A 22256-nucleotide genomic window follows, 5' to 3' on the forward strand; every position below is an offset into this window, starting at 1 on the left:
CTGTACTCCTCCTCCTGCCCGTTCCTGATACACCCCACAATTGCAGTATCATCAGAACACTTCTGCATGTGGCATGACTCGGTGTTGTAGCAGAAGTCAGATGTGTACAGGGTGAACAGGACTGGAGAGAGCACAGTTCCCTGTGGCGCTCCGGTGCTGCTGATCACAGTGTCAGAGAGACAGTTCTTCAGTCTGACGAACTGTGGTCGCTCGGTCAGGTAATCTGTAATCCAGGTTACCAGGTGAGCGTCCACACCCATCTGTAAGAGCTTGTCTCCCAGTCTGAGGGGTTGGATGGTGTTAAAAGCACTTGAGAAATCAAAGAACATGATTCTCACAGCACTTTTCCCCTTGTCTAGGTCAGTCAATAAGTCAGTCAATAAACAAAATATTTTGTTTAAAAAAACATACGTTTTTTAAACAAAATATAGACTTTTAAGGAGAAGTGGTAGTGACTCAGCTTTCACCTCATGTGTCCATTGTGTAGGGGATGCCCATGTGTGCCTAAAGAATACATATTTTATACATATTTTATATTTGACATATTTTACATTCTGTGTATATGTAGGACACCTCTAATATCCTTCAACTGTTGATGTGCCACTTTAGACACCATATAACACACATGGAACTAAGCCCCTGACTGACACACACACACACACACACACACAAATATGTGCCACAGTCTGTGCCACTTGTCTATATGTCAGGCATGAGTATCTGATCTGATCTACTAAATTTGGGGGCGGGGGGGGGGCGTTTGTTTCATGCTAAGTTCATACTCATGTGGGAGTTTTCTCTCTGGGTCCCAATATTAGAACCAGACTCTAATCTGGAGTGGATCTGCTTTCTGGGTCAGAACACACGCACACACACACACACACACACGCACACACACAAAGCTATTATGCCAGACAGCTGTGAGAGGCTAACACACACATATGGAAGCATTCATCATCACAGCTGAGAGAACAAACACACACAAATGCAGTGCAACCAGAAAGTATTCAGACCCTTTCAAGTTTTCCACATTTTGTTATGTTTCAGGCTCATCTTACAATGGATTCAGTTCATTTTTTCTCTCATCAATCTACACACAATACTCCAACGCTCCACAAAAAAACAGGTTTTTGGAGTGTTTTGTAAATTTATAATAAAAAAAAATAAAAGTTGTATAATATTAATATTATTATATTATAATAATATGTATAACATATATAATAAAATAACATACTAAATTTAGATATATACTAAATTTAGATAAGTATTCAGACCCTTTGTTATGACACTTGTAATTGAGCTCTGGTGCATCCTACTTCTATCAATGGTCTTTGAGATACTTCTACAACTTGATTACAGCCCACCTGTGTGTTACGGGTCCAAGAATGACACTGTGGTCTGGTGTAACACATTTAATTAAAAGTCTGTTGGGAATACAAAAAAGATGTGACAGTTCATCAGCGCACTTCTACACACGTAACTTACTTGACAACTCTTGTTCTGTCGTCAGCTATTTACACATTACTATTACTAAGTATCACAACCTTTAGTTCATGTATAACCCAATCACACATTGGGTTTCAGAAGAACATTGTAACAGATATTTTGAATATGCAATTAAATTCCATGTCTCGCATAAGCACTAATAATGTAACATGTTATACAATTATAGCACCAACAAGTAAGTATACTATGCGTATGTAGCAGAAATCATCTAACATCTAAGTTATTCATCCATTGATACCCTCTCTCATAAGCAGTAGACATGTAACAGGTAAGTATTACAGATGTGTATACAGTAATCATATAACTATTCATCAAATGACAATCTCTCTAATAAGCAGAAACCATGTAACAGGTAAGTATTTGTGAAGATGTGTGTGTGTGTGTGTGTGTGTAACGGCGCCAATTGTGTCTGTGCTCGAGCGCTTGTGTACAACATTCTCACTGAACAACCTTAGCCTATGTTCTATTCATGTTGCTAGATTTCTTTCTTCAAATTCCCAGTGTGGAGATAACAGATAATAATTCCTAACATCAATACCGCCGAAATAATGTGACACTTAAACAATAGAGGACAATCATGTCTTGATGCCTTCCTTCAGAACCACATAGAGAGTGTAACATAGCAATAACCTCTATAGTAATGCAATAACCTCTATCGCGATTAGCGTTAGCTAACATACATTCACTCATTGGGACTGACGCTGACACAAACTTGGAGCTAATACACAAAATGATACCTTCAGTATTTACTTTTAGCCTATTTTTCATAACAGTAAACCTCATACATTACATACACAGCATTCATTTTTTAACTGTATTATTCCTCTAGCTGACAAGCTTTCGTATAATGTAACAAACATACTCAGTGGCTTTGCCGATAACCGTTAACTGACCGCGCGCCACTGTACCAGAAGAAGCTAGTTAAAACACACAAGAAAACTCGTTGTTGTAGAGAGTTAACATTACCACAGGTCGCTATCTGTACTTCTACTACTGTTAACTAATTTCAAGATTCTGTTTTAAGTGTATTTACCTGTTGGGAATACAAAAAAGATGTGACAGTTCATCAGCGCACTTCTACACACGTAACTTACTTGACAACTCTTGTTCTGTCGTCAGCTATTTACCAGTAGTTGCCTATGTGTATTACAGAGAGCGCCATCTGCTGGAGAGTTTACTCTTAACAGGGATGAATATCACAATGAGAGGTCTACAGAATCAGTGGTAGTGTTCCAAGTCTAACAAATTAAATGGGGTTCAGTCTTTTATGTTTTCTCAATTCACCCTATGCCACACTCTCCCCCACAAAAATAAATGTCTCCTGACATTTGTCAATATATCACACTCAAACTGGCCCAAGGCCGCCAAAAGGTCTCAGTGTCTTGAATTCGAGTCTCTGTTACCTTACAATCCTGCTGTGCGTAGCACGGCTGGCCTAATGTGTCATACCTCAACATCACCGGTCGCTTTCTCAGTCTCTTCGGTTGTTGTCTCACCAGCTGTGGCAGACTTCCCTCTGAGTCAGAGGTGTCAGCCTCCTCACTAACATGACTAAATGAAGTGAGAACTGGTGAATGGTGTTGTAGTGGCACATCCTCTTCTGACTGATGTTGTAGTGGCAAGTCCTCTTCTGACTGATGTTGTAGTGGCAAATCCTCTCCTGACTGATGTTGTAGTGGCACATCCTCTTCAGGTGGGCCTTGTAGCTGCTGCCTGGACCAGAAGGGCTTAGCTTGTGGGTTCAAGGAGGGTCGCTCATGGGGCTCCCTGTTGATGCCCTTGTGCCACTGATAAGTGACCTGATTCTCGCTCTCTGAGTCACTGTCCACCTCTGGCTGTCTCAGATATGGCTGAGTCTCTTTCCTATGACAAGCAGCATTGTTGTTTTGTGGTTGGGGAGTTAACCCTCCCTGTCCCTCCAGAGGTAAATAGTCACAAGGCACAAGGAGGTTCCTATGGATGACCCTGTTTCTGCCTTGGCCATTCTCAGGGCTGACCTCATAGACAGGACTGTTGACACCTTTCTGTCCTTTCACCAAGTAGACCTGATCCTCCCAGTATGACCTAATCTTTCCTGTCCCTCCTCTGGGAGTGAGGTTGCGGACAAGGACCCGGTCGCCTACCTTAAGGTCTCCCCCTTGTACTCTCTTGTCATAATGAGCTTTTCCCCGGGCTGCACATCTGTTGGCTGTCCTGGAAGCTATCCCATATGCATCCTCCATTCTCTTTTTCCAAGTTGTTACGTAATCTTGGTAAGTACGGTGTGACTCCTCTGTTGGCAAGTTGAATAAGAGATCAATTGGCAGTCGGGGCGATCGTCCGAAGAGAAGATAATAGGGTGAGTAGCCTGTTGCTTCACATCGTGTACAGTTGTATGCATGCACAACTTTTGCCAGTGACTCTTTCCAATCCAGTTTCTCCTCATCTGCAAGGGTCCGTAGCATGGCTAGCAAGGTACGGTTAAACCGCTCTACTTGCCCATTACCTTGTGGGTGGTAGGGTGTAGTATGGGACCCACGGATGCCTGAGAGCTGTTTCAGTCTGACCATCAATTTGTTCTCAAATTCTTTGCCCAAATCGTGATGTAGTTTGTTCGGGAATCCAAATTTTAATGCATAGTCATTGAAGATCTTATCCGCCACGGTTTTTGCAGGCGTGTTTCTGGTGGCGTATGCCTGGGCAAACCTTGTGAAATGATCCATAACTACTAAGATGTACTCATATCCATGCTTGCACTTGTCCAAATGTAAAAAGTCTATGGACACCATTTCGAAAGGGTAAGTGGTATGGATGGGTATCATAGGGGCTCGGGTCTGTTTGTTTGGCCTCTTTTTCTTCAGACACTCACACACATTCGTAATAAAGTGTTCCACATCTCTCTGCATCTGGGGCCAGTAGAACCTCTCTCTAATAAGACTCAGTGTTCTCTCTACACCCAGGTGTCCCATGTCCTTGTGCAATTCTTTGAAGACCAATGAGTGGTAAGTTTTGGGTAGGAGCAGCTGTTCTCGTCTGGAGGTCTTTCTCCGCAGCATTCCAGCCTCATCAATGAAGATTTTTGTCCACTGTTTCAATAGCAATGCCACTTCTGGATGCTCATTCTTTGCTTCCTCTCTCCCTGGCCGATGGTTCTCTCGCTTATACCTTAGAACTCTGCCCATGACTCCATCTTCCTCCTGAGCTTTTCGGATCTGTGCGGGCATGAATGGTTGGCCAGGGTTGCCGTTACCACCATCCTTTACAAGCTGAAGGGCACCGATTTGCACCACTCCTGCCCCTTGGCGAGGGCTCTCTCTCTCCACTGCCACTCCTTCAATCGATGCACTAATAACATCCTGACATACTTCTTCTGTGCACTTCGCCATGTAGCTCTCCAGGTCCAACGGCATCCGGGACAGTCCATCCGCATCAGCATTGCTTTTCCCCGGCCGGTACCGTATTGTGAAATTGAAGTCAGCCAATTCTGCCACCCACCGATGTCCGGTGGCGTTGAATTTAGCTGAGGTGAGCACATACGTCAATGGGTTATTGTCAGTGTATACGACAAAGGACGGGGCGTGGAACAGGTAGTCACGGAACCGCTCACATACCGCCCACTTCAGCGCTAAGAATTCCAATTTGCCAGAGTGTAGATGGTAGTTCTTCTCTGATGCACTAAGAGTTCGTGAGCCATACCCTATCACCCTCATCTTCCCCTCCTGGCGTTGGTACAGAACCGCGCCCAAACCCTCCTGAGAAGCATCACAATGTAACACAAATGGCTGCATAAAATCGGGGTAGGCCAGGACTGGAGGCTTCATGAGGGTGTCTATTAGCTGGTTAAGGACATCTTGGTGTGAGCTGGTCCACTGTATTGGAGTGCGTGATGGGAGCTGTCCTCTCTTGGTCTTTTCAGGCGTCCTATTCTTCCTGCGGTGGGTGTCTGGCGAGTCTGGCATGATATTCTCTCCATGTGAACTGGTCAGTATCCCATACAAAGGCTGGGCAATCCGGGAAAAGTTAGGAATGTAAGACCAGTAGTAAGAGAGAAATCCCAACAGCTGACGCAGGTCACCCACCGTAGCCGGTGTTTTCTCTTTCAAGGCTTTCACTGGCCCAGTTTCAGCTGGGTCCATTGTGTAGCCTTCGCCTGTCACCATCCTCCCGAGGAACCTCACTCTTCTCCGGAACAGATCACATTTCTTCGGAGTGAGCTTTACTCCATGTTCCTGGTACCGCTGAAGCACGGTCCGAACATGTTTCAGATGATCGTCAAAGCTGTTGCTGTGTACAAGGTTGTCGTCTAAGTAAGGCAAACAGATAGTGTCCCTCAACCCAGCTAGACAGTGTTCCATGCTCCGTTGGAATTCGGCTGGGGCGGAGCTTAAACCAAATGGTATACGCACCCACTGGTAGAGGCCCCATGGAGTTATGAATGCTGTCAACGGTTGACTCTCTTCATCAAGGGACCCCTGGTGGTAGGCCTTTCCCTGGTCCAATACCGAGAACCATGAGCTCCCACCCAGTGCATCCAACATGTCCTGAATCCTCGGGATGGGGTGGCGATCTGGAACTGACTTCTGATTCAACTCTCGATAGTCACAGCACAGCCGTAGTCCGCCATCCTTCTTCCGCACACATACGACCGGTGAGGAGTATGGTGACCTGGATGGCTTAATCCACCCCCTGTTCAACAGGTCCTGCAGGTATTCTTTCACTTCCCTATGGAGAGGTTTGGGTACAGACATGTATGTTTTTTGCACTGGCCGGGTGTCCTGAAGAGTGATATGCATCTTGAGAGATGGGATGCACCCAACGTCCTGCTCATCATATGCAAAGGCCTGGCATTCCTCTCTTAACATTTGCTTTGCTACTTCCTGTTGTGTCTTGGTTAAGTGGTCAAGGTCCACTGGAGGGTCCCACACCTGTGACTGCTTGTGCTTTCTCGGCGTGGACCGTGTGTCGATGGAATTGGATGTGGATTTGTCCTCCAGAGGCCTATCCATGACCTGTGTTGCTGGTACGTACACAGTCTTCACTGCCTCCAAACGTCCCATAATTCTGTGTGGCTCCAGGAAGATATTATGGTCTGTGATGTTACTTATGGGAATAGGTACATACATCACCTTCCTATCTGGAACTCGAACCAGCACTTCGTTGATGACTAGACCTTCTGGGGGTGGGTGGAGCACATCAGGTGAGAAGAACACATCCTGGCCCCGAAACTGAGGACTGATGTGGGCCCGGACATGAGCGGTGATCACTTGTTTAGCTGGTACAAACATTCTCTTCCAACCTGTCCTGACGACACCGGGATTCTGTTGAGCCTCTGAGTGTTGCATCAGCTTCATTACTGTCTGTGCCATGTCCACTGTTATTGAGAAAGCTTTGCTCACTTTGTGTGCCAGTTCTTGTTTCCCCAGAGCAGCTCTGCCCACATCCTTCTGAACGACTGTCTCAATTACATTGTAGCCTATTATGGGGTCCTCTGTCACTGCTGGGTCACTAGATACCAACAGGGGGACTCTTAGTTCTGTTACTGCATCTGGTTCTCCAGCCAGTGTGAAATTAACTTCAATCCAGCCAAGGTAGGGTATTGGTGTGTTATTGGCTGCATGAACAGTGAGGGTTTCTTCCCCTAGAAGTTCTTTGATGGGTCGAATGGTTGTATGAGGGAGGTGCTGCTGTCGCCAACGGTCATTTATTACACTGGACTGAGCCCCTGTGTCCCACAATGCTTCAATTGGATGGTTGTCCAGGTAGCAGCTGACCATGCATCGTTTTCCTACCAGTCTGACTAGCTGTGATTGGTGTTGGGGTGATAGATATTGGACACTAAACTGATTAGAAGGGGCATTACTGGCTATGTTTACGTCCCTTGGAGCTATCGGAGTGACTGGCCTGTTTTGTAGTGGGTGGGACTTTTCCTGAAGAACTACCGAGTGTCCCGTCTCAGCAGCCCCTGCTCGTTTCCCGACTGGTTATTCAGTGCCCGGCAACCACGTGAAAAATGGCCCTCCCGACCACATCTGAAGCAGTGCTGACAGTTGTCCCCATTCTGTTCCTCTTGACACTTGTTGCAGCCTCTGCCACGCCGCCTAGACCATAATGGGGTAGGATTGGCTTCCATTGCTTCACGGAACATCTGTTTCATTTCAGATCTGAGCTCTTCTATAATCTGTTGGGTGCACAGTGTCTCCACTTTATTCTCCTTACCTTTCACCGTTTTCACCGCCGCAGCAGTACTGGCTTCTTTGGGTGGCTGAGAAACTTGAGCAGGTGGGTGAGCAGGCTGAGTTTCTGTGTGAAGTTCCTGCACACGTGAACCCTTAGCTGTTGTGAGCCTTTTCCTTTTCTCTAGACGCTCACCTTCCAGCTTTGCTGCCTCATTCACCTGTTCTATCAATTCCTCATCTGATGTTCTAACATCACTGAGGTAGGGCAATAGCTGAAATTTCACAGAGTCACTCAGTAATCCAGTTTCGATTGAGCGTAGGAATTTGCGCTGTACGGTGTCTCTGCTATACTGCTCATCGGGCTCCCCATTTGTGGCCTTCCATAAGAGCTTGTCTTTCAGTTCAATAGCTCTGAACACAAAATTTAAGGCTGACTCCCTAGGTTCTTGTGATATGTTGATTAGTTGGTGATAGAGGTCAGTGGCACTGTCTACTTTATAGTGGCCTTTTAAGATTATGAAGAGTGAATTAAGTGTAAGCCCGCGTTTGATTTCTAGCATATCTCGCAAGGGCAAGCCTGGGCTAATGGCTCTGATCACAGCCTCCATTATCTCAGTCTCTGAGTGTCCTTTGTCCAGCCCTACTTCAATCTGTCTGATCAGACTAAGGTAAGATAGTTTATCCCTCTGGCCACTCTCCCCGATTTGCCCAAAGATCTTAAACTCCCTTCTCAGTGTGACTTCCGGCAATCCAGCAGGTTGATTATGTCTGCTTCGAAACAGAGTATGGCTGGGTTTTGTGTACACATTGTTAGTGTGTTCCTCTGTCTCAATTCTAGTGTGACTGGACCGCAGGTATTTTTCACCAAGCCCTCTACAATGGCTGGGATCTTCAATAACAGTCTCTTTCCGACCAGCACCCTTCTCCATCTCAGTTACAAATGACAGTATGTCAGCTAATAATGAACTAACCTCACTTTCTTCCTGAGCTTCCTCTTTTTCATCCAGCACACTTTCGGCCATTTTGATGAGCGACCTCCGGGTCCTGCTGCGGGGTTCTCCTCTGTCCAGTCCGTCACATTTCAGATACATGCAGACTTCAGAAAGGTCCTTCTCCCCCAGCTGCCAGAGTGCTTCACTTACTTTATCTCAAAGATACTGGATGTCTCCCATTGTCTCACTCCAGGTTCGTCTCCGTATGAAAGGGGTGATGTTACTTGCTAACTACTCCTCCTGGCTGGTGGCTCGCCAAAATATGTTACGGGTCCAAGAATGACACTGTGGTCTGGTGTAACACATTTAATTAAAAGTCTGTTGGGAATACAAAAAAGATGTGACAGTTCATCAGCGCACTTCTACACACGTAACTTACTTGACAACTCTTGTTCTGTCGTCAGCTATTTACACATTACTATTACTAAGTATCACAACCTTTAGTTCATGTATAACCCAATCACACATTGGGTTTCAGAAGAACATTGTAACAGATATTTTGAATATGCAATTAAATTCCATGTCTCGCATAAGCACTAATAATGTAACATGTTATACAATTATAGCACCAACAAGTAAGTATACTATGCGTATGTAGCAGAAATCATCTAACATCTAAGTTATTCATCCATTGATACCCTCTCTCATAAGCAGTAGACATGTAACAGGTAAGTATTACAGATGTGTATACAGTAATCATATAACTATTCATCAAATGACAATCTCTCTAATAAGCAGAAACCATGTAACAGGTAAGTATTTGTGAAGATGTGTGTGTGTGTGTGTGTGTGTGTGTGTGTGTGTAACGGCGCCAATTGTGTCTGTGCTCGAGCGCTTGTGTACAACATTCTCACTGAACAACCTTAGCCTATGTTCTATTCATGTTGCTAGATTTCTTTCTTCAAATTCCCAGTGTGGAGATAACAGATAATAATTCCTAACATCAATACCGCCGAAATAATGTGACACTTAAACAATAGAGGACAATCATGTCTTGATGCCTTCCTTCAGAACCACATAGAGAGTGTAACATAGCAATAACCTCTATAGTAATGCAATAACCTCTATCGCGATTAGCGTTAGCTAACATACATTCACTCATTGGGACTGACGCTGACACAAACTTGGAGCTAATACACAAAATGATACCTTCAGTATTTACTTTTAGCCTATTTTTCATAACAGTAAACCTCATACATTACATACACAGCATTCATTTTTTAACTGTATTATTCCTCTAGCTGACAAGCTTTCGTATAATGTAACAAACATACTCAGTGGCTTTGCCGATAACCGTTAACTGACCGCGCGCCACTGTACCAGAAGAAGCTAGTTAAAACACACAAGAAAACTCGTTGTTGTAGAGAGTTAACATTACCACAGGTCGCTATCTGTACTTCTACTACTGTTAACTAATTTCAAGATTCTGTTTTAAGTGTATTTACCTGTTGGGAATACAAAAAAGATGTGACAGTTCATCAGCGCACTTCTACACACGTAACTTACTTGACAACTCTTGTTCTGTCGTCAGCTATTTACCAGTAGTTGCCTATGTGTATTACAGAGAGCGCCATCTGCTGGAGAGTTTACTCTTAACAGGGATGAATATCACAATGAGAGGTCTACAGAATCAGTGGTAGTGTTCCAAGTCTAACAAATTAAATGGGGTTCAGTCTTTTATGTTTTCTCAATTCACCCTATGCCACATGTGCCTAAATTAATTCATTGGCCATTATTAGGACAGGCAGACATCTCTTTATATAAGGTCTCACAGTTGATGGTGTATGTCAGAGTGAAAACCAAGCCCCAAGGTCGAGACAATTGTCCGTAGACCTGCGAGACAGGGTTGTGTGAAGACACAGATCTGAGGAAGGATACAAAAAAAAAAACATTCTGCAGCATTGAAAGTGCCCAAGAGCACGGTAGCCTCCATTATTCTCAACTGGAAAAATTTGGAACAACTAACAGTCTTTCTAGATCTGGCTGCTCACCCAAACTGAGTAATCCGGAATGAAGGGCCTTGGTCAGACAGGTAACCAAGGACCCAGTGGTCACTATGAATGAGATCCAGAGTTCCTTTGAGAGGATGAGAGGAGCGTAAAGAAGGATAACAAAGGGTCTGAATACTTATGTAAATGTGATATTTCAGACTTTTATTTTTTATAAATTTACAAAACACTCCAAACACCTGATTTTTTGTTAAGTGTTGGAGCATTGTGTGTAGATTGATGAGGTAAAAACCCGAATTGAATCCATTTCAAGATGAGTCTGAAATATAACAAAATGTGGAAAACTTGAAAGGGTCTGAATACTTTCCGGTTGCACTGTAAGTATACATAAGCATATATGTTTATTCTATTTCTACATCATATTTGATTTTGACTAGAAACAAGACAACCCTTAGCCTGGCTGTCACCAGACCGGGTTTTAGGTGATTTGAAAAAGGGCTTGAATGGCTTGCAAGGTGGCCAGACAAGGCCAAAAGTGATCCCACATTTGGTTTAGGTTCACCCACGCTAGGAAGAATCGGAGAGCTGGTCATGTGTTAGCCAGGCTAGATTTGCCTTGCATTCCACAATCAGCCAAGTCGCCATCTCCTGGATACATTATGTCACTGCAGGTATCGTGTGAAGAAAGAAATCACAGCTTACAAATGACAAATGACCACTACTATTCACCATCATACTAAAGAATAGATAGGTGGTATGTAACACTGCCTTGCTGAACTAAGGCATATGAAAGCAAACAGAACTGATAGGCATAAGCACAGGAATTGAATATTGACCACATTACACACCGGACTAATTGCATTATTGCAACAAGCTGACTTTAGTGTGAAGCACCAAGTGAACAATAGACCCTTTCAAGAGAGTTCCATTATCAGCATCATAGTTGGCCCCACAAGGCTTCCATTTTAACATTCCATATGTTATCTTAATGCAGAGGAAGTAGATTGGGAACCAAATAGAACGTTCAAGCATTGTTTTTGTTTTTATTGTTGAAAGGGTCTATAAACTACATAGACACAAAGCACAGGCACGCACTGTTACACACATGAACCCCTCTACTCTCAACTCTGGCTTCCTGTGCAGTGATAGGAAGGGGAGGAGCCTGTAAGTGCCGAACACTGTTGAACCAGTCAGGGGGTTGAACAGCACCAGGGGGAGGTGTTTCACACAGGGTCCCAAAACTACGGGCTGGAAATCAGAGATGTTTTCAAATGCTCAGGGATCCAGCTCTAAATGAATGCTCACATTTACACACTTCAAATATTACAGTGGTGAAGTATTAGGCACAAAATGACATGTGTCATAATGTACTTATTACATTCTGCGAAAGCTCATGACAACATGAATGACATGAATGGCTGAGAATTAAAAAAAAAAAAAGAAAATACAAATGTCAAATCTTCAGTTGTTCTTTGTTTAAATTCCTTTTCATTTAATTATGATAAGGAATGGATCCATGACTGATTTGATTATGAAACATGCAATGGTGTGCAATTCATATTCAATAATCCTGTCACCACCACAGTCATCATAGCGTCAAATAGTAAACATCACAGAATCCCTTACAAACATTGTGTAGGCAAATAATGATACATACTGCATGCACTCACACACACACACACACACACCAGCCACGAGGCTTATTGTGGGTCTACAGCTGTGTATATGACCGAAGTAGACAACGCTCTGTCTAGGCAGGCCTTAGTGCCTCTGCTCTGTTGACTCCCAGGACCAGATGAGATCTCAAACCTCAGATGTGTGTATGTCACCTCAGCCTAAGAGAACAAAAGAATGGAGTCAGCAGCATTCAGACACACACACACATGTGCACGCACAACACACACACACACACACACACACACACACACACACACACACACACACACACACACATACATACACATAAATACACGCATGCACGCAGACACACACACACACACATACACATATGCACATAAATACACGCATATGCACCCAAACACACGCGCACACACACACACACACACATGTGCACACATACACATGCACGCACACACACACACACACACACACATGTGCACACACACACACACACACATACACATGCGCACGCACGCACACACACACACATAAATACACGCACGCACGCACACACACATGCACACACACATACACATACTGTATGCACATAAATACACGCACACGCACACACACATGCACACGCGTACACACGCACACACACACACATGCACGCGCACACACACACACACACACACACACACACACAGTCACTATGTCCACCTTTTTCACTCACCTCTTCTGAAGTGAACTGGTCAGGTGTGGGTGTTGGACCTGCTGAACATAAATCAGACATTATAGTACAGACTGAGGGCCTGGACTGTCTCTGTGTACAGCTTTTTCCCATGTCAGTGTCATACTGTAGTGGCACACACACACACACACACACACACACACAAACCTGAGCACTGCTGGTGCAGACAGCTGTAGGAGCGGATGAGGAGCACCAGCACACACAGCACACAGATGGCCAGAGATGAGTACAGCACAACAGGGCACCAGTCTGAGGACACACACACACACGCACGCACGCACGCACGCACACACACACATAAACACACACACACACGCACATAAACACACACACACACACACACACACACACACACACACACACACACACACACACACACATAAACACACACACACACACACACACACACACACACACACACACACACACACCAAACAGCACTCTTAGTAACACAGCAAGAGCCTTAGAAGACCATAAGTTAATTTTTTTTAAGAAATTTAAGATTTGCTTTGTTAGAGCTTAATAGTGTTTCACATGGAAAGGTTGAAATCTAATGGCATTTCCACTGAGGTGCTGTGAGCCTTTACTGAACTCACCTGGTTCATCCTTCCTCTGCTTGAAAACGAAGCTCTCACTCCTGAGCGTGAGTTTGGGGCCAAATTGTACCTCACACCACCACTCTCTGTTCTCCTCCTCCTCCCCCTCCTCCTCCTCCTCCTCCTCCCCCTCCTCCTCCTCCTGAGGCAAGGGGCCATGATCAGGTGTACCAAACAGCTCATCGGCCTCATGGACCTTATCGTAGTACTGGGCATCAGAGAAGACAGCTCTGCCTGGAGTCTCTGGGAGGTGGATCTGACTCCACACGCTGAAGCTGGCAGAATATATCACACATCAGCATTTCTGGTCTACAAATGTGACCATTCTACACTAATCCAATACATCTATAGACCGCTCGGTCATCAGTACTCATTCTGCTTGACTTATCGGCTGCCTTTGACACGGTTAATCACCGCATCCTTCTCTCTATACTCGCTAACATGGAAATCTCCGGTTCTGCTCTCTCCTGTTTTGAATCCTACCTCACAGGACGCTCGTTTAACGTATCATGGCTTGGTCAGCTATCTGCACCTCACCATCTCACCACAGGGGTCCCCCAGGGCTCAGTGCTGGGCCCCCTTCTCTTTGCTATCTACACCACCTCCTTGGGACAGATTATCCGTTCGTATGGCTTCTCATACCACTGCTATGCAGACGACACACAGCTCTATCTGTCCTTTCCACCTGATGACCCCTTGGTTTCAGCACGGATCTCGGATTGCCTCTCAGACATAGCTACATGGATGAAGGCACACCACCTCCAGCTGAACCTCTCAAAGACTGAACTGCTGGTCCTCCCAGCTAAACCTACCATACACCACGACATCAACATCAAATTTGACTCCCTGTCTGTTTCACCTACCAGGACTGCAAGAAATCTAGGAGTTGTTCTCGACAACCAACTAAACTTCTCAGATCATGTTGCCTCAGTCGCCCGGTCATGCCGCTTCGCACTCTACAACATACGGAAAATCAGGACTTACTTGACTCAAGATGCTACCCAACTTCTGGTTCAGGCAATAGTCATCTCACGACTCGACTACTGCAATGCCCTCCTGACAGGTCTCCCAGCCTGCGCAGTCAAACCACTTCAGACGATCCAGAATGCGGCGGCGCGCCTGGTCTACAACCAACCCAAAAGGGCACATGTTACCCCGCTGCTCATCCAGCTACACTGGCTACCTATGGCGGCCCGCATCGAATTCAAGGCTCTAACGCTTGCCTACAAAGTAGTCTCAGGTTCTGCTCCCACCTACTTGAATGCCCTCATACAGACATACGCTACCTCCAGACCGCTGCGCTCCTCAGACGAAAGACGTCTAGCTCTACCACCGGTACGCTCAAGCCAATCCAAACTTTTCTCATCTGTTGTTCCTCGTTGGTGGAACACACTGCCAGTTCCTACAGGGGCAGGGACATCCTTCTCCATTTTCAAAAAACTCCTGAAGACCCAGCTCTTTAGAGAACATCTCCTCTCATAGCAACACTTACAACAAGTCTTACTGATCCTAGCACTCACCAGCCGTCTTAAACTGACAAGTAACTGTTAAAAACAGCACTCACTGATGCACTTATTCTTACTGTACTCTAATGTTTTTAAATTGTCCTAAAATTGTTGAGAATTGCTCTAAAACTTAAACTGTTTACCATGTTGTTAGTCGCTTTGGCTAAAAAAGCGTCAGCCAAATGTAATGTAATGTAATGTAATGTAATGTATATCTATAAATGTTCTTTCCATTTTTTTTAATTGAACACAATCATTTTGAGCACACATCACATGTAATCTACTGTATGTAATAATGGTACAAATAAAATTTGATAATGCACAAAATATTTGTCGAACTGGCACAAAATATCATCTTGTCAGCTTGGGTTATTAAGAAAATTCAAGATTGTTGTTAAGAAATTCAAATGCATTGCATATTTTTTCTTATAAAATAGTAAATAAATGTGTGCAGCAGTTGATATTATTTTCTATAGCTCTTACCCTCCATCATTCTGCTGAGAGACCCATGTGATGTTCTTTAGGGTTCTTGGGGTTCCTCGTGTTGATCGCCAAACTACGTCCGCCCACGGAACCCTTAGGCCTGATACTCTGCAGCGCAGGTCAGCGTGGCCTGACGAACTCTGTTCGGTTAGAAGGGTCACCTCAGTTCTGCTCTCCCCCACCACATCCTCCTCTGAAACAGACAGAGATAAAGATAAAGACCCAGGCGTCTCTGCAAATATGACTAATATTGACAGAAAGCATTTAGAGTTTACTTTATTACATTAGGCCCAACTCAAGTGCCTATTTCCCATTATAATCAATATATTTATCTCTGAAATATTATACATACTGACATAATATACTGACATAATATATTATATTATATTATATTATATTATATTACATTACATTACATTACATTACATTATATCATATCATATTATTTAATATTCAGGAATGTAGTGGTAAAATAAGAGGTGGGTAAACTATGAATTCTGAGATCACGGTAAGGTGGACTGTGACATGCGGTGTAATGTAAACTCTACTTCTGAGACATTCTTGATTATATTACATTATAGTATATTTTTAACACTAGAAAGGCTGAGACGAGTCATTTTACTGCAAATTCTTTTTTCAAAAAATTAATGAAAATTAATTAAAAATAGTTCTGCTGGTGAAATGTTTAGTTTAAATTCCAACAGTCAAAAGGACCGCCTTGGTAGTTCTAGTAGTTTTGACATTCTTGCCAGTTCTAGTTTTAAATATTATATTCAATATAATGATATTATAACTGAAATATTATAATATTTAAGACTTTCATATAATATAATATTTAAGACTTAAATCATCTCACCCAACACTACTAAGAATGTGCCTTTGCCACTGAAGTCAAGATGGGTCCACAGCTTCTCTCCGCAGTAGTACAGAGCCGAGTCTACCGTCACCACTCGTAGTAGAGTCAAATAAGCTGTGCCTGTAGCATTGTTGCTTTGGAGCAGGCAGCGTTGCTGTTTGCAGAAAGTCTCACTGAACTCCACTGACCCATTGGAATACATTCTAATCCAGCGTATAATCTGGTTGGGGCATTTCCCATTAGGACATGAGCAAGAGATGGACACATTCTGACCTGGGACGGCAAGTAGGCCCACTTCTGAACTTGCAAGAGTGGCAGCAACTGCAGTAAACACAATAGAAGATCACACATTTACATGTAACTCCAACACTTTACAACAGCTTGAAACTAAATGCAGACATAATTTTGGCATACCTATTCATATAAGTAAGTATAAGTATAGTATAAGTATATATACTCTTTTGATTCCGTGAGGGAAATTTGGTCTCTGCATTTAACCCAATCCGTGAATTAGTGAAACACACACAGCACACAGTACACAGCACACAGTACACAGTAAGTATATAAGTATACACACAGTATACATATAAGAACTAGCCTCCAAGTTTAGACTATGTTGTCATGATTCACATGTTGACGTTATATGTAATATTGTTATCATCATAATTTGGTTTAATTAATAATGGTGATTAATGAAGAATAGAAAATATTGTCTTCACTTACGCATTAATGAGGTGTAGCAAACTAGGGCAACCAGCATGTTTTCTTCTTTCTCTCTCTTGCAGCACATGATGTTTTGAGCACATGGAGATGTTCTTTTGTCTTCTACTTTTTCCCACCTAAACCACAAACATCACAGTGCACACTGGCCTCATGCTTGAGATTAAAGAAGTGTATGCGTCAGACTAGACCACAGTGCTTTTTGTAGAGGCCTAGTGTGTGATCTCAGTCTAACATCCTGCGCTACAACAGTGCCACATACTGTGGCATAGAAAAGTTACACACACCTTGGGGTAAAATGTGTTATCTTGGTTAACTAAGCAGGTAAAATATTTCCATAACGTATTCATTTAAAAATGATACTTCTTTAATATTTAAAATAAGATTACTTTTTTATTTCCATCTTATAGTTTCAAATTTACATAAAAAGGAAAAGGATCTGTACTAACTTTGTACTAACAAATATTGTACCCAGCTAAGTGTCTAAATGCTTAGGGGTTTTCGGCCTTTCTACCTTGCAATTGGCTTCTACTTCTGTCTTTTCTGAGGACTGCTAAAAGTTATTTGACAACTCAATACTTAAGGGTAACACACTTTGTGCATGCAAAGACATTTCACTAGCCTACCTCTACTTCTAGCCTACTTCTCTAAATACAACTGAATCAACTCAATTTAGTTTTTTAGTTTTTAAGAGGGTTTTTTTTTTTTCATATTTCTTTCTTCTCTTTAGAAATTGCTCTCCCCGTAGTTTTTTTATTATTATTCTTGATCTATTATTTTGTTACAAATGTTTATGATAATTCAGAGCTCAGAAACAGAAAGAACCCATTGTTTTACTAAAGGTGCTGTAACTTTATTCTTTTCTCTGTAAGAGTGCACACAATTTGTGCAAATAAATGTAAATAAAAAATAATACATTTATCTTTAAATGTTTAAAAGTAGGCTATATTCAATCTTTAACATTCTAACTTTATGAAGATCAGTTCATTTTCTATTCAATAACAGAAAATAACAAAACAATTTACCACTGGTGCGCTTATGTATACATACTAATGTAGGCAGTTTTATTAGCTATCCTGACATGTAACTAGGCCTATTGATTAAGTCAAATTGACTAGCCTGTTTTTTGCCAGTGGAAGATAGGACGTTTGAGCACTCTGCCCATTAGACAGCTGCCAGGCCTTTATTCAGTGTCTGCGTTTATATATTAAAAACACATGCAGTCAAATGGTGTTGGTGTATATATGCAGTAGACATCCATTTTGGTTGAAGTCGAAGTCAAAAAACGTCCATGTATTTGCTACGTCCATTCAAGTCCATAAAACAGCTCCAGGCGAAGTTCTTTACCTCTTGACGAAGAACACACATGAAAGGAATGATGAGGGTATTAATCAGGGATCTCTTTCTACAAAAGATAGCTGCGTGGTTGCTAAACCACTTTCGCTCAAACAACGACCTTGTAACACCTGTTTCTAGAAAGCGTTGTTGTTTGGTAGTTGTTCCGTAGTTCAAACATTACAGTGTTAATCACGTCAGGCTCATTTACTAGAGCAACGATAGAGCTACATCATATAGCCTACATTATTGAGAATTCACAATCAACAATAATCAAAGGAAGATAATGTTTTTGTCGTGTCCCAGTATTTTCTTAATTTCAGCCTGTGCACACGCGCAGCGTGAATGAGTGGATGTAGACACAGCTGCGTCTGAATGCCATCGCAACTCCGTCGTTCCACCCCTGCACTCAGATATATTAATGTAAATTTAAAACCTAACGATGAGTGAAATATTCTTTTGGAGGGTGTTCAGGTATGAACATGGAGGGTCAATCTAGTCAAACTAATGCAATTAAATCGTTGACAACCGCAAAATATCCCGGCAATTCCGCGCAAATGCCATGGTATTTAGTTGGCGTTATGGATGTGACAGTTTTGCGTGGAATTGCCCATCCATGAACGACACAACAACGACTACTTTCGATCAGTAGTTCCAACCACCAAACTTTCCGCCCATATTTGCGATTAAGCGTTCGGACAGTGTTTGGACAATGTATACTGTTAAATAATAATAATAGGCTTAATAATAATAATAATAATAATAATAATAATAATAATGAACTATTCCGTTGAAATTGAAAGATTGTTTCTGGATTTACCTGCGTGTCTCTTTGACTGCATGCCCGATGTATCCAGGGCCTCATGAACACCACAGTGAACAGAGGGATCAAGACACAGAGAGGAACAAAGACGAACAGCAAATCACATGAAGACACCGACGCACCCTCATCGCCTATAGACAACACAAAAAATAGTCATCAATAATAGCCTGCAAAATATTTCCTAATTCGATCCAAAGCGACTTTAGTCAGAAATAACATATGGCAAACAATGAGAAATAACAGGACAACAATACCATCCATTACAGTAACTTGAACGACGTCTCCGGTGTCATGGAGACACACACAAAGAACTTTACGCATGGAGTTCTCCATGACTGGCAGCGAAATCCCTGTCCAACGCAGGAATGCTCCAACCTCATTTAGTCTGCTCTGTGTCTGTTGTCGGACATCAGTTTTTCGCCCCTCTTGTTCTATCACCCAAAATGGATCACTCCAGCCCGAACCAGCACCCTGCACCTCGCAAAGAAACTCGCGGGGGCCGGTGGAGCCATCAGGACCGTCAAACACGCGCATCATAGGAGAGAGACGGTTATCTGTTGTGAAGAGGCATTTTGTACAAAGATGATGAAGAAGTAGGCTAGGCCAATAAGCCTGATCTGCTGAAACAGTTAGGCCTAATATCAAAATACAGCTATTTTAAAATGTGTATTAACATGAGTAGGCCTACTATCGCACCTGTAACAATCAGGAACATGCTTGACCCTGTGATAAAAAGGTTTCCCTTTCGTTCCGCGGCAAAGTATCGGCCAGAATCCATGACTGTTAGGTTGTTAATGGTGTAAGAGACATTACTCCATTGTGCAGTGACTACAGCGGACCTGGTATAATACTCGGAGAATTTTACCTGAATTCTCCCTCCATGTGTTTCATGGTACCAAGAAGTTACCCCATACTGGTTCAAAGGGTCTGTCATATGGCTGTGGAGATCGATAGTGCCTCCGACGTGTCCGAATACAACCGTGTCCTCTTCTCTAGGAGTGTAACATTTAGCTCCAATATCTGAAAGGCAAGAAAAAGGAATTCAGTAGCCCTACACCAGAAATAAAATGACTTTGTAGATTTGCTAGTATAGCCTACATGCTGTGCGCGGAATTTTAAACACTGGCAATATATTGCTTGTGGTAGATTAGCTTATACTGACATTGCAAATTCATTTACATCAGGAAGAACCATTTACGGCAAATACATTAAAGAAATTCTCACTGAAACTGAGGATTAATAGTATTATCTCCATGACAAGACAGCGATTTCCAGTGTACTGTAGCTGAACAGAAGCTGAATCGGAGTCGCTTTTCTCTGCAGTTCAATCTCCTCTGGAGTGCAGTTCAAATGCGTCTGACCCGGCAAGTAGGCTACATCCGCTTTAAAGGCCATCGGAAACACCGGTGTACTTGTAGAGAGTCGGAAATCATACGCTTACAATTAAAAATGGAAATAGGCTATGTCTCCAACAAATTTGCATTAATCATTTAAATATTGGTTTTCTGCATGTCCACTTAATTGTGCAGTGTCAGGACAATGTGTAAAGTAGGTAGCCTAGGACTACGCCGCTACTGAAAGGGAAAAACAGAAAGGCAGGGAAAGGCAGTGCCCCTGCTATATTATGCCTATACCCGTAAGATTGTTCGTTTGGTTTTTCGAACATGGCCTAGCGTGAATGCGCGTGCTCTGGGAGCTGCTGTCCACGTTAATAGTTCTGAAATATCCTCTAATTTGCTGCTGTCAGGTGACTGCACTGTCACAGCTACCGTTTAAAGTTCGGATCTACACATTAATTCATATATGAAAATAGAACAACTTTGACATCTGCATTTAAGCATCCCTAGTATGCTATATACCACACATAAACATAAATAGTAATTATTTAAGATTATTACAAGATTGTTGCACAGTTTTCATGTTTGTTGCAAGAGATGTATGACCATAGGCTATTAGGCTTAAGCCTGCTCAGTAGGCTACATCTGTCATGCCAGTTTGCCAGCCTGCTTGTGAGAGTTAGCCTGACAGGCTTCAGTATGTGAGAGTGCCACTGTGTGTACTGCAAATATTGTTTTGGAGTGTCACTGAAGAAGACGTTTGAAGATGAGGAAGAGGTCGAGTAAGAAAGTGAGGAAATATGTAGGTTTAAATGGCATAGCCTAGGCTTAAATTATGATCCACTATGTTCCTTACTCTGCTCTTACCTTATAGGCCTAATAAAAGATACACTAGACAAAGATAATCAGAAAACTATTCTGCCAATGTATCTTTCATAGGCTACTTAATTGCATTTTTGTCCGTTTTAACATCATTATGAGCATTCAATAGGCCTATATGCTATTTTGCACGCCAACATATGATTAATTACAAGTAAATAATAAAGAATGGTAACGATCATTATCAGAGGTGGGACCAAGTCACTGTTTGGCAAGTCACAAGTAAGTCCCAAGTCTTAGCAGTCAAGTCCAAGTCAAGTCCCAAGTAAATACAGAGAAGGGCAAGTCGAGTCCAAGTCCAAGTCACATCAAAGCCAAGTCGAGTCCAAGTCCAAGTCCCAATCTTTTTCAAGTCCTGAACAAGTCATCAGGTACTCTTCACTTAATAATGCCATTATTAGACTATCGATCATAATTTTAGCACTTCCATCTAATCCACAGTATTTTTTGTTTATAAATACAGATTAAAATATGTTCAATGTTTCTGTCTTGTAATCTTTTACGACATATGCATGCGCATACCTGTGTAATCTGTAAACGGATAGCTACATAACACTCAGCACAGCTGCAAATATATATATTGTTTTTCCAAATTGCGGAGCCCACTGTAAGGATGAGTAATAATTTGACTGATGGCAGTTCACTGCGCTAGGCCACAGATTTGCCTGCAAACAATTTATTAGGCTGTCTGGCAGTGGCGACTCATAAGGGAAGCCAAGGTCAACACTTTTATATTATTTAAAAGATAA

General features: G+C 42.7%; 3 protein-coding genes across 7 annotated transcripts in view; all 3 read right to left on the bottom strand.

Annotated features, from left to right (window-relative positions):
• The window catches only part of LOC121720786 (dual specificity protein kinase CLK2-like), an 18642-nt gene extending 9890 nt beyond the window's left edge, over positions 1–8752 (bottom strand). For both annotated transcript variants that reach the window (XM_042107216.1, XM_042107215.1), the window contains exon 1: positions 8633–8752. In XM_042107216.1, coding sequence (XP_041963150.1) covers positions 8633–8752 — 120 coding nt within the window. The remainder of the gene's footprint in view (positions 1–8632) is intronic.
• A 2879-nt stretch (positions 8753–11631) lies between these two features.
• Positions 11632–17247, bottom strand: LOC121720787. Of its 4 annotated transcripts, none has more exons than XM_042107220.1 (8): positions 17137–17247; positions 16414–16734; positions 15558–15750; positions 13700–13844; positions 13570–13669; positions 13121–13222; positions 12956–12993; positions 11632–12437 (listed from the first exon to the last, which is right to left on the bottom strand). In XM_042107220.1, exons 1-8 carry the CDS (start codon positions 17201–17203, stop codon positions 12303–12305), a joined length of 1101 nt encoding a protein of 366 aa, XP_041963154.1. In that variant the 5' UTR covers positions 17204–17247; the 3' UTR covers positions 11632–12302. The 4 variants fall into 4 exon arrangements, with proteins under 4 accessions (XP_041963154.1, XP_041963153.1, XP_041963157.1 ...); XM_042107219.1 differs by having other exon boundaries at positions 12956–12996; XM_042107223.1 differs by lacking the exon at positions 13121–13222.
• Positions 17248–17984: 737 nt separating this feature from the next.
• Positions 17985–20735, bottom strand: LOC121720788. Its single transcript, XM_042107224.1, has 5 exons — positions 20516–20735; positions 19988–20311; positions 19546–19845; positions 19289–19422; positions 17985–18482 (listed from the first exon to the last, which is right to left on the bottom strand). The coding sequence occupies exons 1-5, from the start codon at positions 20544–20546 to the stop codon at positions 18477–18479; spliced, it is 795 nt and encodes a 264-aa protein (XP_041963158.1). The 5' UTR covers positions 20547–20735; the 3' UTR covers positions 17985–18476.
• Between the last annotated feature and the right edge of the window lie 1521 nt (positions 20736–22256).

Source organism: Alosa sapidissima, chromosome 10 (genome assembly GCF_018492685.1).
Source record: "Alosa sapidissima isolate fAloSap1 chromosome 10, fAloSap1.pri, whole genome shotgun sequence".
NCBI classification, from domain to species: Eukaryota; Metazoa; Chordata; class Actinopteri; order Clupeiformes; family Clupeidae; genus Alosa; species Alosa sapidissima.

What these genes read in the sequence shown, in the direction of transcription:
- LOC121720787 (XM_042107219.1), bottom strand. Translation starts at nt 17,203, where the DNA reads ATGTGCTGCAAGAGAGAGAAAGAAGAAAACATGCTGGTTGCCCTAGTT. An exon ending in CACATTCTTAGTAGTGTTGG is followed by an intron (nt 15,751 to 16,413) that starts GTGAGATGATTT and finishes TGTCTGTTTCAG; the next exon opens with AGGAGGATGTGGTGGGGGAG. An exon ending in GCAGAGGAAGGATGAACCAG is followed by an intron (nt 13,223 to 13,569) that starts GTGAGTTCAGTA and finishes GTGTGTCCTCAG; the next exon opens with ACTGGTGCCCTGTTGTGCTG.
- LOC121720788 (XM_042107224.1), bottom strand. Translation starts at nt 20,546, where the DNA reads ATGGAGATAATACTATTAATCCTCAGTTTCA. An exon ending in CATGTTCCTGATTGTTACAG is followed by an intron (nt 19,846 to 19,987) that starts GTGCGATAGTAG and finishes TCTTCACAACAG; the next exon opens with ATAACCGTCTCTCTCCTATG. An exon ending in TCAAGTTACTGTAATGGATG is followed by an intron (nt 19,423 to 19,545) that starts GTATTGTTGTCC and finishes TGTTGTCTATAG; the next exon opens with GCGATGAGGGTGCGTCGGTG.